Below are 16769 nucleotides of genomic sequence, written 5' to 3' on the forward strand. Positions count from 1 at the left end.
TTGCAACAAACAACAACCCCTAATCATCCTGGTTGCTCTTCTCTGCACTTTTTCTAGAGTGTCAACATCCTTTTCTTTTTTTTTTATAATATAACAACTGGGTGCAGTGTTCCAAGTGTGGTCCTCCTAAGGCTTTCTAGAGGTGTATCCTATTGTCCCCAATAGATTACCTCACGTGATCTTGTTTGAGTCCCTTTGTTAATGCAACTCCACCTAACCGGGATGGGAAAAACCCAGCTATTCACCGAAGTCGGGCAAGGTTTGCCCCGAACTGAAGTATCGCAAACTGGGGAAAAATTTGCTGGAAATCAAGGCGGGGTGGGGAGGAAGGCCGGGCCGAGCGAGAAAGCCCCGCGAAAGCCACAGGCCAGCAATTTTAACCCACCCAGTTAAAGCAGCTTCTTTACCAAGTACGAACGTCTCGGCAGGGGACGGAACGCGTGTCGCTCGGTTACGTCACGTGTGGATGCGCGACCGCTCATGTAATCAAATTGTATTCCCCCCCCCGGGGTGCGTGTGTGTAAGAGAGAGAAATCCCTCCGATGTCAGGATTTCTCTCCCACCCCACTTGAGCCCCGGCAGCTTCGATCAGGATCGGTTAAAATAAAGGAAGGAAAAGCCTCGATTTCCCCAAACCCCGTCCCTCAGCGACTCAGATCCGCTCGAAGCCGCAGGAAAGCCACGGGATTTAGCTACGTCGAGAAAATTGCGGAACGGGTTTTGACCAAGTTTGCGCAATTCTCCTTCCCCCCACCAATCGATTCCCCCCCGCAGCCGCCGCTTAGTTTCTTTTCTCAAGCGGGAAAGGCGGACCGAAAGCAGAGCGGCTTTTTCCGTCCCTGGCAACGTTTGCGGCCGCGGGGTGGAAAACGGACGGCGATCGGGGCTCGTCGGCGGCTGAACATGATCCAGGAATTCTGTTTTCTCTCCATCTTCGTGGCAGGTAGTGGGAAGACGCTGCCAACTCGCTGCTCTGCCCGGGTTGGGGGCGCGGGGATGAGTTGGGCGGGAAGGGGGCGGTCAAAGCATCTCTCTCTCTCTCTCTCCCCTCTCCCCATTCTCTCATATCTCCCTCTTTCTCATCTCTCTCGGTAGCTCTCTTTTTTCTCTCTTTCTCATTTCTCTTTTTGTGTGTGTCTCTCCCTTTCTCTCATCTCTCATTTCTCTGTATCTCTTTTTTCTCTTTTTCATCTCTATCTCTCCCTTTCTCTCATCTCTCATCTCTGTATCTCATCCGTCTCTGTATCTCTCTCATCTCTCTTTCTCTCTCTCTCTTTCACTGTCGTCTCTCTGTATCTCTCATCTCTCTCTCTCTCTCTCGTTTCTCTGTATCTCTCATCTCTCTCTCTCTCTTTCCTCTCTCTCATCTCTCTGTATCTCTCTCTCATCTCTGTATCTCTCTCTCATCTCTCTGTATCTCTCTCTCTCTCTCACTTTCCTCTCTCTCTCTCTCATCTCTCTGTATCTCTCTCTCCCTCATCTCTCTGTATCTCTCTCTCTTTCATCTCTCTGTATCTCTCATCTCTCATCTCTCTCTCTCTCTCACTTTCCTCTCTCTCTCTCTCTCATCTCTCTGTATTTCTCATCTCTCTCTCATCTCTCTCATCTCTCTCTCCCTCATCTCTCTGTATCTCTCTCTCTCTCTCTCTGTATCTCTCATCTCTCTCCCTCATCTCTCTGTCTCTCTCTCTCTCTCTCTCATTCTCTGTATATCTCTCTCATCTGTCTCTGTATCTCTCATCTCTCTTTCTCCTCTCTCTTTCTCATCTCTCTCCCTCATCTCTCTGTATCTCTCATCTCTCTCTCTCTCTCTCTCTGTATCTCTCTCTCTCTCTCACTTTCCTCTCTCTCTCTCTCTCATCTCTCTGTATTTCTCATCTCTCTCTCATCTCTCTCATCTCTCTCTCTCCCTCATCTCTCTGTATCTCTCTCTCTCTCTCTCTCTCTGTATCTCTCTCTCTCTCTCTCATCTCTCTGTATATCTCTCTCATCTGTCTCTGTATCTCTCATCTCTCTTTCTTCTCTCTGTATACCTCTCTCATCTGTCTCTGTATCTCTCATCTCTCTTTCTCCTCTCTCTTTCTCATCTCTCTCCCTCATCTCTCTGTATCTCTCATCTCTCTCTCTCTCTCTCTGTCTCTCTCTCTCTCTCACTCCTCTCTCTCTCTCTCTCTCATCTCTCTGTATTTCTCATCTCTCTCTCATCTCTCTCATCTCTCTCTCTCCCTCATCTCTCTGTATCTCTCTCTCTCTCTCTCTCTCTGTATCTCTCATCTCTCTCTCTCATCTCTCTGTATATCTCTCTCATCTGTCTCTGTATCTCTCATCTCTCTTTCTTCTCTCTGTATACCTCTCTCATCTGTCTCTGTATCTCTCATCTCTCTTTCTCCTCTCTCTTTCTCATCTCTCTCCCTCATCTCTCTGTATCTCTCTCATCTCTCTCTCTCTCTCTCTCTGTCTCTCTCTCTCTCTCACTTTCTCTCTCTCTCTCTCATCTCTCTGTATTTCTCATCTCTCTCTCATCTCTCTCTCTCTCTCCTCATCTCTCTGTATCTCTCTCTCTCTCTCTCTCTCTGTATCTCTCATCTCTCTCTCTCATCTCTCTGTATCTCTCTCTCATCTGTCTCTGTATCTCTCATCTCTCTTTCTCCTCTCTCTTTCTCATCTCTCTCCCTCATCTCTCTCTCTATCTCTCATCTCTCTCTCTCTCTCTGTATCTCTCTCTCTCTCTCACTTTCCTCTCTCTCTCTCTCTCATCTCTCTGTATTTCTCATCTCTCTCTCATCTCTCTCTCTCTCTCTCTCCCTCATCTCTCTTTCTCTCTCTCTCTCTCTCTCTCTCTCTGTATCTCTCATCTCTCTCTCATCTCTCTGTATATCTCTCTCATCTGTCTCTGTATCTCTCATCTCTCTTTCTCTCTCTCTTTCTCATCTCTCTCCCTCATCTCTCTGTATCTCTCTCTCTCTCTCTCTCTCTCTCTGTATCTCTCTCTCTCTCTCACTTTCCTCTCTCTCTCTCTCTCATCTCTGTATTTCTCATCTCTCTCTCATCTCTCTCATCTCTCTCTCTCCCTCATCTCTCTGTATCTCTCTCTCTCTCTCTCTCTGTATCTCTCATCTCTCTCTCTCATCTCTCTGTATATCTCTCTCATCTGTCTCTGTATCTCTCATCTCTCTTTCTCCTCTCTCTTTCTCATCTCTCTCCCTCATCTCTCTGTATCTCTCATCTCTCTCTCTCCTCTCTCTCTCTCATCTCTCTGTATATCTCTCTCATCTGTCTCTGTATCTCTCATCTCTCTTTCTCCTCTCTCTTTCTCATCTCTCTCTCTCATCTCTATATCTCACTCTCTATCTCATCTCTCTTTGTCATCTCTCTCTCTCTGTATCTTTTTCTTTCTCTCTCTCTCTCTCTCATCTCTCTGTATCTTTCTGTCTCTCTCTCTCTCTCTCTCTCTCTCCCCCCCTCCCACTTTTCAATAATTGCAATTTGCCATTTGATTGTGGGATGCTGAATTTTCTCTGGAGGCTAAAACATATAAAGAAACTTGGAATACTGCATTCAATTTTGATCGACACGGTATAAAGAAGATGTTGAGACTCCAGAAAGAGTGCAGGGAAGAGCAACCCAGATGATTAGGGGACTGGAGACTAAAACACATGAAAAACAGTTGCTGGACTTGGGCATTTCCTAGTTTAATGAAAAGAAGAATCAGGGGAGGTTTGAGAGCAGTGTTCCAGTATCTCGGGGGGCCTGCTACAAAGAAGAGGGGGTCAAGTTATTCTCCAAAGCACCTGAGGGCAGGACAAGATGCAATGGGTGGAAATCCCAAAGATGCTTTTTTTCAAGAGGCAACTGGACATTCTGGTTTTTCTTTGAAGATGTTTCGCTTCCTCAGCTCTGATTGGTTTCCAATGGATGTAAACTAACCAAAGAGAGAAGCAACTTAGACCTAAGGAGAGATTTCCTGACAGTCCATTCCAACTCTGTTATTCTGTTCTTACGGACACCTCCCTCCTCCGTCAGTCTTTAGCTTCTTCTCCCTGGTTTGGGATTCTAATCCTGTGCAGAATTCCCATTAAGTTCTTTCCACCTTTAGAACCTCTATGTGCCCAAGCCTGTTCTCTGGTAGATCCAGAGGTGGGTATTCAGCAGGTTCTGACCAGATCTGGAGAAATGGTAGCGGAAATTTTGAGTAGTTCAGAGAACCGGCAAATCCCACCTCTGACTGGCCCCACCCCCATCTATTATCCGCCTCCCGAGTTCCAGCTGATTGGTTGGGTTTTCTTGTGTTGCCCTGCACAGGATAACGGAGCTGGAAAGCAGGTTAGTGGGGTGGGGAGGGAATGGAGATTTTAAGTATCCTTCCCCTGCCATGCCCACCAAGCCACGCCCACCAAGCCATGCCACACCCACCAAGCCATGGGACCCACCAATCCACACCCACAGAACCGGTAGTAAATATTTTTGAATCCCACCACTGGGTAGATCCCACCATTTTAGTGAGAGTTACTGCAAGTAGAACGGGAATGGGAATTCTACAGGTAGTCCTTGACTTACAACCATTAATTTATTGACCGAAGTTACAACAGCTCTAAGAGAAGTGACTTATGACCCTTGCAGCATCCCCGCGATCGAAATTTTCAGAGGCTTGGCAACTGGCCTATATTTATGACGGTGCCAGTGTCCCTGGGGTCATGGGATCCCCTTTTGCGACTTTCTAACCGGCAAAGTCAAGTGCTGGTGGGAGCCAGATTCACTTCACAACCGGGTGATTAACTTAACAACTGCTGTGATCCACTTAATGGCTGAGGCAAGAAAAGGTCATATAATGGGGGCAAAACTGACTTCTTGAACTCTCAGTCAGTGTATCGGTCATGACATTCTTCTGGACTTAATGTGCTGCTGTGTTTGTCTTATTTCCATTTAGTGTTGACCGGTGGAAAAAGGTCCAGCCTGAGCCTATGATTTGTGGGTTGCCTCGGGGCTTTGGGTGAGGTCAGGAGGTCAGGCATCCTTAGTATACTGATGATCCACAGAAGCATGAGCAGTTAGAAGTGACTCTTGGTATGCCCATGTAATGCTTCCACTACAGCTGCATTGGTTATTATTTAGCTGCTAAATGCAATTCAGGATGCTCGTTATCACTTATGAAACCATAAGTGACCTGGTTATCTTCCTGGGAACAGCTTTGTCCTCTCATTTTTGTCCACCGTGTATAATCCAACACAATAGGCAGAGATTGTGTCTCATCCATTAAAGGTAAAGGTTTCCCTCACACATACGTGCTAGTCATTTCTGGCTTTAGGGGGTGGTGCTCATCTCCGTTACAAAGCCGAAGAGCCAGCGCTATCCGAAGACATCTCCGTGGTCATGTGGCCGGCATGATTAAACGCCAAAGGCGCATGGATCGCTGTTACCTTCCCACCAAAGTGGTCCCTATTTTTCTACTTGCATTTTTTACATGCTTTCGAACTGCTAAGTTGGCAGAAGCTGGGACAAGGTACGAGAGCTCACTCCGTTACGTGGCGCTAGGGGTTCGAACTGCTGGCCTTTCTGATCAACAAGCTCAGCGTTTTAGCCACTGAGCCATCACGTCCCTCTGTCTGATCCATTAAGCAATCTAATACGATGGGACATAGGAAACATGCCTGCTCTTTGGAATGCTCAGAAATTTAAATTCTTCCAACCCACACAAGCTTTTAAATTATCTCTAAACACCTGTTATTTTGTGCTGAGCAGTGGTCGTAAGTCCCATAAAGGGAAATAAACCAGCAAAAAAGAATTTGATGGGACCTCTTCCCCACAGGAGATCTAAGCTGAGCTTGCACACAACAAACTGAAACACAAAATAAGCCATGTTTTCACCCAGTGTGTTGTGGGAACCTGACCCGTGTAGTTCACTTGATCGATTTGAATCATCATTGATGAAGCATGCCAAGATTGTATCCAAGGGAGAAATTAGGCTGGTAAGAGAGAAAACGATACTGGATCATTGCAAACGCTAAAAAAGATAAGTTTAAATAGCTTCAGCTACAAGCTGGAGATGAGGCAGAGACATCATAAACAAATTATATATAAAAAAAACAGGTTTGTGCTGCACTGCCTGAGTATGAGCCTTGGGGCTTGCTTTTTTAATAGTAACTTTATTTTTTTTAAAAAAAAAAACTATACAGTTATAACAACAAAGAATAAATATAAACTAAAAACAATCACAGCATAGAAAGAAAAAATAGAAGATGCAGAAAAAGTAGGAAGAAAATCAGAGAGAAAAGGGAAAAATAGAAATATGGTAAAGTAAAAGAAAAGCAACTTCTCCCTTCATTACAAGTACATCACATTCTCTTAGAATACAACAAACGATCACTTCTTCTCATATCCCATTTCTTCTCTTTAAAGAAATCCTTAAAAACTTGGTCATTTCAGTACTGATCAGCAAATCTCCTGCTGGAGATGCTGTCTTGTAGTCTCCTTGCAAGGAGCAGCTGTGTGGAGCACTGATGGGTGATCTCTAGTCTTTTCCTTATCCAGAGAGGGATTACGAAGAACCAGTCTATTTGCCAGCTCTTCTTTCCACTGCAGTCATAAAATCATAGACTCCTAGGGCTGGAAGGGACCTTGGAGGTCTTTTAGTAAAGCAGGAGACCTTACACCATTCCAAATAAATGGTTGTCCAGTCTATTCTTGGACGTCATCAGTTCTGCTTTTCCCAGTGCCATCTTCAGCCTCCCATTTGTTCTCCAGAAGTTCTGTGAGCCTTTTCTTACTTGGCAGAAACCTCCCTGAAGTTTTTATCCCCTCTTGCCAGCAACTCTCTTCCCAAGCTCCGACCTCCCTCCCAAAGTATTGGGGGACAAAATCTAGCAGATTTTATACTCGGAGACTGCCCTTGCACAAGCTCAGGATATGGGGGTAGAGGGTGGGAAGTGCTACTTAGATGTACAGTAGAGCAGAAAATGCTTTAAGCCAAGGTTTCTTAAACTCCACACCCCCACCTCAGGTTCCCTTCCCACTTTTAAAAATTATGGAGGACCCCACAAAAGCTTTTGTTGACATGAGTTATTCATCAATATTGACCTGGTTAAAAATATTTTTTAAATTTATTTTTTTATTACAGTCACAGACCAGCATTACAAATAAGAAGCATTAAAACAGAATAGAATAGAATAGAATAGAATAGAATAGAACAGAACAGAACTGAACTGAACTGAACTGAATTGAATTGAATTCTTTATTGGCTAAGTGTGATTTGACACACAAGGAATTTTTCTTGGTGCATGTGCTTTCAGTGTACATAAAGAAAAAAATGAAATATATTCATCAAGACATAACATAAAATGAACTAAAAAGGCAAGATACTATTTAGCAATTAATAGTAGGTTGTCAATGGACAGCCGGCCTAATTTTGCAAAATCTAGCAAGATTCAAAGAGACTACACCCAGGTTGATCAGATAACAACTGTAGATAAAAAAAAAAGATTGGTGTTTTCTGGATATCTTGTCAAGTGAGGTGCTATGAGATGGTTCCGTGAGTCCTTATAGAAAGGTACAGTATATAGTAGTAGGATGTGAGCTGTAGTTTCAGTGGCCCCCTGCCCTGCCCACTGGATCACAGTCTATATGCTCATATGGGATTTTTTCTTATATTAGGCTTCCAAGACTGCTCTGTGGGAGTTAAAAATTAACATTGATGCATTTGATGCCATGTTGTTTCTCATGATAGTTTGATGGGAGTTTAAGATTGCATTATTTTTCAACATATGCAGGCAAATAATGTTGATTTTGGTGACCCCAGAGAGAGTCTTCCGGGTGGCCCAGAGGTTGAATTAGAATTAAAATTAGAAAGAATAGAATAGGAATAAGAATAGAACAGAACGGAACGGAACGGAATGGAATAGAATAGAATGGAATGGAATTCTTTGTTGGCCAAGTGTGATTGGACACACAAGGAATTTGTCTGTGGTGCATATGCTCTCAGTCTACATAAGAAAAAATACAATACATTCATCAAGAATCGTAAGATACAACACTTAATGACAGTCATAGGTTATTAATAAGCAATCAAATCATACTAGGAAACAAATAAAATAACATAAATTGTAAAGATGGTTATAGTAATGGTTATACTAATAAGTGGGAAGAGATAGGTAATAGGATGAGAAGAAGAATAGTAATACTAAGTAGTTTGACAATATTGTGGGAGTTAGTTGTTTAGCATTCAGGGAAAAACTGTCCTTGCGTCTAGTTGTTCTGGTGTCCAGTGCCCTATAGTATCGCTTTGAGGGTAGAAGTTGAAACACGTTATGTCCAGGATGTGAGGGGTCTGTAAGTATTTTCACAGCCCTCTTTTTGACTCGTGCTGTATGCAGGTCCTCAATGGAAGGCAGGTGGGTAGCAAGTGTTTTTGTTTGCAATTGTTGGTAGCAGTTGTCCAATCTCTTAAAAACTTCCTGTGTTGGAGCATTCACAACTTCTGGAGGCAAATTTTTCAGCTGATTAATTGTTCTGTCAGGAAATTCCTCCTTAGTTCTAAGTTGCTTCTCTCCTTGATTAGTTTCCACCCATTGCTTCCTATGCTGCCTTCTGGTGCTTTGGAGAATAGCTTGACTCCCTCTTCTTTGTGGCAGGCCCTGAGATATTGGAAGACTGCTATCACGTCTGCCCTAGTCCTTCTTTTCATTAAACTAGACATATCCAGTTCCTGCATATCCAGAACCTGTTCTAGGTTCTAGACCACAAACACTGCTTTAAGCTATCTGTCTCACGGACTGGGAAACAATTGTGGGGGGGAAGAGACTAGCAGGGAGGAGGACAAGTGGGAACGGCTGAGCCAGCGCCAGACCTATGCCACAATTTTGTTATGAGGATAAAAGTATGTGCTTTGTACAAATACCAGGATACAAATATAGCATTGCATATCTGTTGTGTTCTTATCTCCATTTGCAGAAGTTTTTCCTTCCAGAGCAACTTTATATATATATATTTATTTTTACCCAGAGTTCATCATTCCACAATTTCTACTTTCGGTCTCGTTTCCCTGACTGCCTATCCATTTCCAATCATTCGTTATTGTTTCGTCCACATCCTAATTCTACTTCTTGCAGATCTGCCTATTTCAGGGAAGGCAGGAAATAGTATTGTGAAGCAGCCACAATATGGAAGCTAGAAAAATGGAAGGGGAAGACACTTTGCACCCATCTGCAAATTTAAGATTCAAATCAAATTGTTTGTGGTTTGGGGTTTTTTAAAATGTTGAAATGCCCGTTTGGAAGGCAGGGATTGATGAAGTCGTTTTTCTGCCTGTCATGGAGCAGCAATGAGTCAAGCTATACTATATCCCAAAGCAAGCAGATTATTAAACATATGAAGAATGGTTGCCCGAATTGGGTGTGTCTAATTTACTGAAAAGAAAGACATGCTATCATGTCAAGTAGCAGTGTTCCAATATGAGCAGTGTTGCCGCAAAGAAGAAGGAGTCAAGCTGTTCTCATTGGTAGGATTCAAATTTCTTTTACTACCGGTTCTGTGGGCGTGGCTTGGTGAGCGTGGCAGAGGAAGGATGCTGTAAAATCCCCATTCCCTCCCCACCCCACTAACCTGCTTTCCAGCTCCGTTCTCCTGTGCAGGGCAACAAAAGAAGACCCCGCCGATCAGCTGGGACTCAATGGGAGGCAGAGAATAGATGGGGGGCAAAGCCAGTCAGAGGTGGGATTTGCCGGTTCTCCGAACTCCTCAAAATTTCCACTACCGGTTCTCCAGAACTGGTCAGAACCTGCTGAATATCCACCTCTGCTTATTCTCCAAAGCACCCGAAGGCAGAACAAGAAACAACGGATGGAAACTAACCAAGGAGAGAACCAACCTAGAACTGAGGAGAAATTTCCTCACAATGAGAACAATAAACCAGTGGAACGTTTTGCCTTCAGACGTTGTAGGTGCTTCATCACTGGAAGCTTTTAAGAAGAGACTGAAAGGGTATAGACTCTTCTTCTCGAGCCGGCAGTTGGACTAGATGACCTCCAAGGTCCCTTCCAACTCTGTTATTCTGCTAAACCTCTGCACTTCTTCCCTCCCCCACCTCCCCAATGTTTGTGTAAGAGTCCATTTGTTTTATAAGACTGTAATAAGGATCTCTCAGAGCAGAAGGCTTACTTTAGAGCAGAGGTGTCAAACTCGACTTCAATGAGAGCCTCATCAGGATTGTGTTTGACCTCAAGGGGCTGGGATGGGCGTGGCCAGGGTGGGCATGGCCGACATCACTCATGTCGGTGGGGGGCACCTGTGGTGGCCAAGTGCTAAGGCAGGTCTTCCCTCACACCCTTCCTCACTCTCTTAATCTTCCTTCCCTTCCTTCCTTCCTTCCTTCCCTCCCTCCCTCCCTCCCTCTCTCCTTCCTTTTCTTCTTTTCCCTTCCATCTTCTCTCTCCTTTCTTCTTCCTTCCCCCTCGTTCCATATTTTTCCTTTCTTGCTATCTTCTCTTCTTTTCCTTTCCTCTTTCCTGCGCCTTCTTGCATGCTCAAATGCAAAAGGGGAAACACTTCTCCTTTTGTTTAGTTTCTGGTTTGTTTTACTAGCCCTCTGTCAGCGAAAATGGAGCCGGAAGGGGGCCTCTCAGGGTCCGTTTTCACTGGCAGAGGCATCCCAGGCCAGTCCTTTGCTGTTTCCACGGGCCGGATCCGGCCTCCAGGCCTTGAGTTCGTAGACCTATTTTACAGACTTCCTTCTTCCTCCCTCCCTCCCTTGACGATCTCATAAAAAGGGTTGATATTTCATCTCCAAAGCCAGTCTCATCCCTTTCTTTTGCCTTGCAGCTATTGCCACCCAAAGTTTGGGCCATGATGGAACACCATCCTGTCCAAGAGCATCTATCCAAGGCGGGGACATCTCTCTCTCCAATGGTTATTATCCAGGAAGCATCCTGACCTTTGTCTGCCCAGCTGGCACTTATCCATATCCCACACCCAGCCGGGTCTGCCAGCCAGATGGCAAATGGACTCCAATGCACCATCCTAGCGGAAAGCCAAGCAATGTAGCCCGTTGCAGAGGTATGTGTTAGGCTACTGTTTACACATAACGTTAACCAATTATAATATACAGGTGGTCCTTGACTTACAGCCATAATTGAGGTGAACATTTGTGTCACTAAGCAAAGCTAAGGCAATAGTCAAGTGAGTTTTGCCCCCATTTTATGACCTTTCTTGTTAAGTTAGTGATATAGTTGTTAAGGGAGTCTGGCTTCCCCAATGATTGTGCTTTTTGGAGAATATGACCCTGGGTCATAAATACGAGCCATTGCCAAGCCTCCAAATTTTGATCATGGGAATGCTCAGAAGTGTGAAAAATGGCTATAAGTCTCTTTTTTCAATGGCACTGTAGAATAAGAATGGCATGGCATAGCATAGCATAGCATAGCATAACATAGCATAGCATAGCATAGGGATAGGATAGGATAGGATAGGATAGGATAGGATAGGGATAGGGATAGGGACAGGAATAGGAATAGAATAGGAATAGGATAGGATAGGGATAGGAATAGAATAGAATAGAATAGAATAGAATAGAATAGAATAGAATAGAATAGAATAGAATACAATAGAATACAATACAATACAATACTTTATTGGCACTTCAATTGTACACTAATTGGCATACATTAAAATGAAATTACATTGCATACATTGTGACTTCAAACGGTCACTAAATGGTCAAACGATTGGAAGTTGAGGACAATCTCAAGAGGTTCTCTAGCTTGTTCAGTGGTTCCTTCTGGGTGATGGAGTATGTTTGTTTTTGATAAGCCGGAATGTTTGATATATTTTTGAACGCTGGTCTGTTTGCGCGAATGGTTATCAGCCATGCTCTCTATAACGTGCTCATTTCTGTATTAATTTAAAGCCACCCCATTTCCTGATACCCATGGGTATTTTTATTTCGCTTTCCTCTTATCGGATCTTTTTTTTGTGCTTACGCAATGCCAGGAATTTCCTAGGTGAACCCAGAACGCCGTTACAATCGCTCGTTTCCATACCGAAAGTACAAAGGATTAAAAAGAAAAAAGAAAACACTGCACAAACTCTATATTTATCTTTCCCCTCAAAATGTTTGGAAAGGGGAGGGCAGTGAATACCTTTCCAAACAATGGAGCATGCAGAGTTCTGGTCAACAGTGACAATTTCACATCATTTTGCAATGATTTCTTTAAAAATTAGCAAAGGTGTAAACACTTGCAATAATATTGACCTTGCAGGAGTCCCACACAAATGGAGGGACTTCATTGGCCTTTCCCATCTTTAAGCAGCTTTTTGGACCAAAGTTCCCAGCAAAGATTAGTTACGGGTAACCCTTGATTTACAACAGTTCATTTAGTGACCATTCGAAGTTACAAAGGCACTGAAAAAAGGGACTTGTGACCGTTTTTCACACTTAACAGCCGGCGCAGAATTCCCAGGATCCCCTGATCAAAATTTTGGCAACAGACTCGTACTTACGACGGTTGCAGTGTTCCAAGGTCACATGATCCCCTTTTGCAACCTTCTGACAAGCAAAAGTAATTGGGGAAGCCATATTCACTTAACAGCTATGCTACTCACGTAACAACTGCAGTGATTCGCTTAACAACTGGGACAAGAATGTCGTAAAATGGAGCAAACATCACTGAACAACTGTCTCGCGTAGCAACAGAAATGTTGGGCTCAATTGCAGTGATGGGTCGAGGAAAACCTGTGATCGCTCAGTTTTGACCTGAGAGATTAGGAGCTTTGGAGGACTTTATTTGTCCTGATTTTCAGACCAAGGCCTATGAGATTTAGGCTGCCACTGTGTCATGCCCTGTCAGAGTCTGAGTGCAAGGTGGAAGCCCACGCAGTCTACCCCGCTGTCTGTCTTTGTTGTGGTTCACCAGCAGCAGGTGCGAACGGCTGAGGTCTCAGAGAGTGAGGACTCAGACGAAGGGCCTGCGTGTGATTCAGGGATGGGGCCAGGACCATCAGGGAGTAGAATTCTGCCTTTGGAGATTGTGGAGGCTGGCAGCAGTGATGAAGAAGCCCCCGAGGAGCCCGTGCCCAGGGTGCGTTCGCGCAGGTCTGCTCGAAGGAAAGAACAGCTGCAGCAGCACAGGCGACTGGGGAATAAGGCTGCAAGGTAATGGCCCCTCCCTTCAGAGATAAAAGCCAGCTGAGAAACCGGAGTTCTTTGCAGGAAGCAAAGAAGTTTTTGCACTCAAGCCTTGTAGAAGTTCGGGATGTCTTGGTTGGTGTCTGGAGACTCTTTGTGTTTGAAATATTTCTTAGCAACTTTATCTTGGCAGCCTTGCACAACCTTGGCAAGGCTCGTTCTTATCAGAGACAATTGCAGGAAACCAGAAATAAACCCTTGTTGTGGTTTGCCGGCAGCAGGTGCAGGAGGCTGAGGTCTCGGAGAGCGAGGACTCAGAATTAGGGGCCTGCGTGTGATGCAGGGATGGGGCCAGGACCATCAGGGAGTGGAATGCTGCCTTTGGAGATTGTGGAGGCTGGCAGCAGTGATGAAGAGGCCCCCGAGGAGCCTGTGCCCAGTGCGTGTGAGCACAGGGCTGCTTGAAGAGCAGCTGCAGCAGCACAGGTGACTCGAGAGTAAGGCCCCTCCCTTTAGAGATAAAAGCCAGCTGAGAAACCGGAGTTCTTTTCAGGAAGCAAAGAAGTTTTTGCACTCAAGCCTTGTGGACGTTTGGACTCTCTTAGTTTGTGGTTGGAGACTCTTTGTGTTTGAACTATTTCTTAGCAACTTGATCAAGTGTTCTTGGAAGCCTTGCACAACCTTGGCAAGGCTCGTTCTTATCAGAGACAAATAGTTTGAAACAGCCTTTTAACCAGGAAGGAACAGAATTTGTAAACAATCATTAAAAGATTTTGCTGTTACCTCTGTTTCGTGTTTGTTTCCTTGGAACAAGGTTTGGGTCAGAACAGTCTTTGCTTGCCACATGGCACATCCAGCGGGCCAGATCGTATGCCTCCTGCCCACCCTCAATGCCTTTACCTCTGCCTGCTGCTTTGAGGGCCCGCCTGGTGGTCGCAGTGCTCAGACTCACCTGCACTGCATGGTCTGCGCAGCACCAAAGTGTACTGGCCACGGGGCTGGTGGGCTGTAGCTGCTGTTGGACACTGTTGGCACCTTTTTGCTCACCACCTCTTGTGTGCCAGAGGTGGGGCACCCAGCCTGATCATCCTGATACCATGTTTCCCTGAAAATAAGCCCTAATTTGTCTTTTGGAGTATATATATATATGTTGTGACTGGAAGGTTTGAGCCTGCTGTGAGTTTTGAGCCTGATGTATCAGAAGACACAGGTTTGAGTGATGAGGAAGGTTTGGCATTGGAATAGGAGCCTGTTCTAATGAGAGATGCAGATGTGAGCCAGGAGGATGAGGGAGTGTCGGAAACACCATCCTCTCCAGAACCTTCCACTTCTATCATGCCTCAGGTGTCAGCAGCTGATCCACAGAACATACCAGAGTCCTTGAGTGATGACAAATGTTGGATTGATGCAAGGACTAGACGCAGGTTGAGACGTCAAGCACAATTTGAAAAGAAACGTCAAGTCAGAGACTAATTAGAGAGACTGACACGCCCCTTCAAGAAATATAAGGAGGCGTGTTAGTTAATGGCCCTTGTCTGGATCAAACTTTGTTAATTACTGCGCAGCTTTGAAGAAGCCTCTGTTCCTGTTCCTGATTTATCTTGCGGCTCGGCTTGAAGACAAGTTTCTGGGAAAGCTGCCAACGATGATTACAGAGACAAGTTAACTCTGTGGTTTCTGGTATTATTTGTCCATGTTTATTTCTTTGGGACATTTGGATTCTCACTTGTGGGTACAAGTGAGACAGAACATATATATATATATCTTCCTACTAATCTGCCTGTCCTGTACAAACACTGTACAAAAGCAGATAGATCAACTCCATCAAGCATCCACACAAAGTCTTTTTTATTGGTTCATCAGGCATCCTGTCAACTCACATTTATGACGAGGCTCTTCTTAATGTCCAATCCTTTGCATATCTGAATTGTGGTGTAGGAAGGTAATAAAGTCTCAACTCATGATGTTTGAAGAAGTCGCATGGTAATGGCTTCAGGCAAGAGTGAGGGAGACCTCCCCCAACTCAACAAGAGTCAATTTAGTGACCCAATCAGGATTACAGAACTACACTAACTAACTAATTTCGATACCTTAACTAATTTAACTAACTTAGGGACACTACAATTCCTAACTAACTATCCCAAATCCCATTAACTCTAAAGTGTCTGGACAGCACAGCTATCCTTTTCGTCATAGCATGTTGAAAGTGTGTGCACGTGCATGTGTGTGTGCCGGCAATGCACATGTGTGCTCCCCCTGCCCTCCTGTGCATGCACGAGTGACCCCCCCTGCACTCCCCCGCCTCCTGTGCATGCGCACGCGTCTCCTGCATGCACCTCGCCCCCCTATATGTGCGATACATACCTGATAATCAGCTGGCTGGCGGGAGGCATATGCATATGTGGAACTGTACCGGGGCGATGGCTCGCATGCCAACAGAGATGGCTCTGCATGCCACTTCCGGGACGTGTGCCGTAGGTTCGCCATCACGGTTATACAGGTTTAACTAGACCCAGATGCTAGTCCCCGTTCAGCTACAGAAGCTCCCTGGAGAACTTCGATGCCAATGGTGATCGGTCTGCCTACCCCACATAGCAGGGTTAGCGGAACAAGTGCTATGGAGTCCCATAGATGCTTTTTCAAAAGGCAACTGGACTTTGTTTTTTTAATTCTTGAAGACGTTTCTTTCTCCATTTTAATTCTGCATCTAAATTTTGGATTTTTTAGTCCTGATCTCTCTTCTCTTCTCTCTCTCTCTCTTTTTTTCTTTTTTGCAGATATACGCTGCCCAGGGCAGATAAGCTTTGAAAATGGCTTTTTCATCCCACGGCGAACTTTCCACCCCATTGGTGACATCCTGAGTTTTCAGTGTTCTGACGGGTATCAGCTCCTCGGCTCATCCCAGCGATACTGCCAGCCCAACGGCCAATGGAATGGGACCTCCCCTGTTTGTGATGATGGAGGTAAATCATTTTTTTAAAAAAATTAGTTTATAACAGGGATCTCCAAACTTGGCAACTTTAAGACTTGTGGACTTCAACTCCCAGAAATTCCCCAGCCAGCCAGACCCCTGGTTTATAATATAAGATTCAAAAATGCAAAATAAAACAGTGGGAAAGATAGGGGAAGGAAAAGGGAAGGGAGAAGTGTAGGAAAAAGGGGGAAAAGAAAGAAAAGGCCTTGACTTATGACCCCTTGGTGCGATAGAATAAGTTAATAGCATCAAGCCTCAATTTTTCACTTTTACATAGTAATATAAACTAGCCATTTCTATAACAACAAACCTATCTAATTGGCAAAATCCAAAAGTAAAGCACTTACCTGCATCCAAACCGGGCTGTATGGGGACTCCTAGGGGGGGAGGTGTGGGCAGGGCCAGCCAGGAGTGGGATTTGGGGGTTCTCCAACTGCACAGAATCTTAGCTAGGGGCTCTCCTGAACCCCTGCGAACCCCCAGCAGCCCAGCCCTGGTCACGAGTCCCTCATTTCAGTGCCCTTGTAACTTTTGAATGGTCACTAAATGAACTATTATAAGTTGAGGTCTACCTGTGTACTGTGCTGCAGGGGTGGGATTCTACCAGGTCGCACCTATTTGCTAGAACCGGTTGTTAACATTCTAAGCAGTTCGGAGAACCGGTTGTTAGAAGAAATTACTGGC

The 16769-nt window shown here is 44.8% G+C and overlaps 1 protein-coding gene across 1 annotated transcript in view; it reads left to right on the forward strand.

The window, feature by feature from the left end:
• The first annotated feature begins 400 nt into the window (after nucleotides 1-400).
• Nucleotides 401-16769, forward strand: part of C2 (complement C2) — a 62940-nt gene continuing 46571 nt past the window's right edge. The window contains exons 1-3 of the mRNA XM_026720015.2: nucleotides 401-943; nucleotides 10810-11043; nucleotides 15889-16074. Of these exons, the coding sequence (XP_026575800.2) occupies nucleotides 904-943; nucleotides 10810-11043; nucleotides 15889-16074 (460 nt within the window). The 5' untranslated portion in view covers nucleotides 401-903. The remainder of the gene's footprint in view (nucleotides 944-10809; nucleotides 11044-15888; nucleotides 16075-16769) is intronic.

The sequence above is a fragment of the Pseudonaja textilis genome, chromosome 2, assembly GCF_049901715.1.
Source record: "Pseudonaja textilis isolate UNSWEBS1 chromosome 2, rPseTex1.2, whole genome shotgun sequence".
Classification (NCBI taxonomy): Eukaryota; Metazoa; Chordata; class Lepidosauria; order Squamata; family Elapidae; genus Pseudonaja; species Pseudonaja textilis.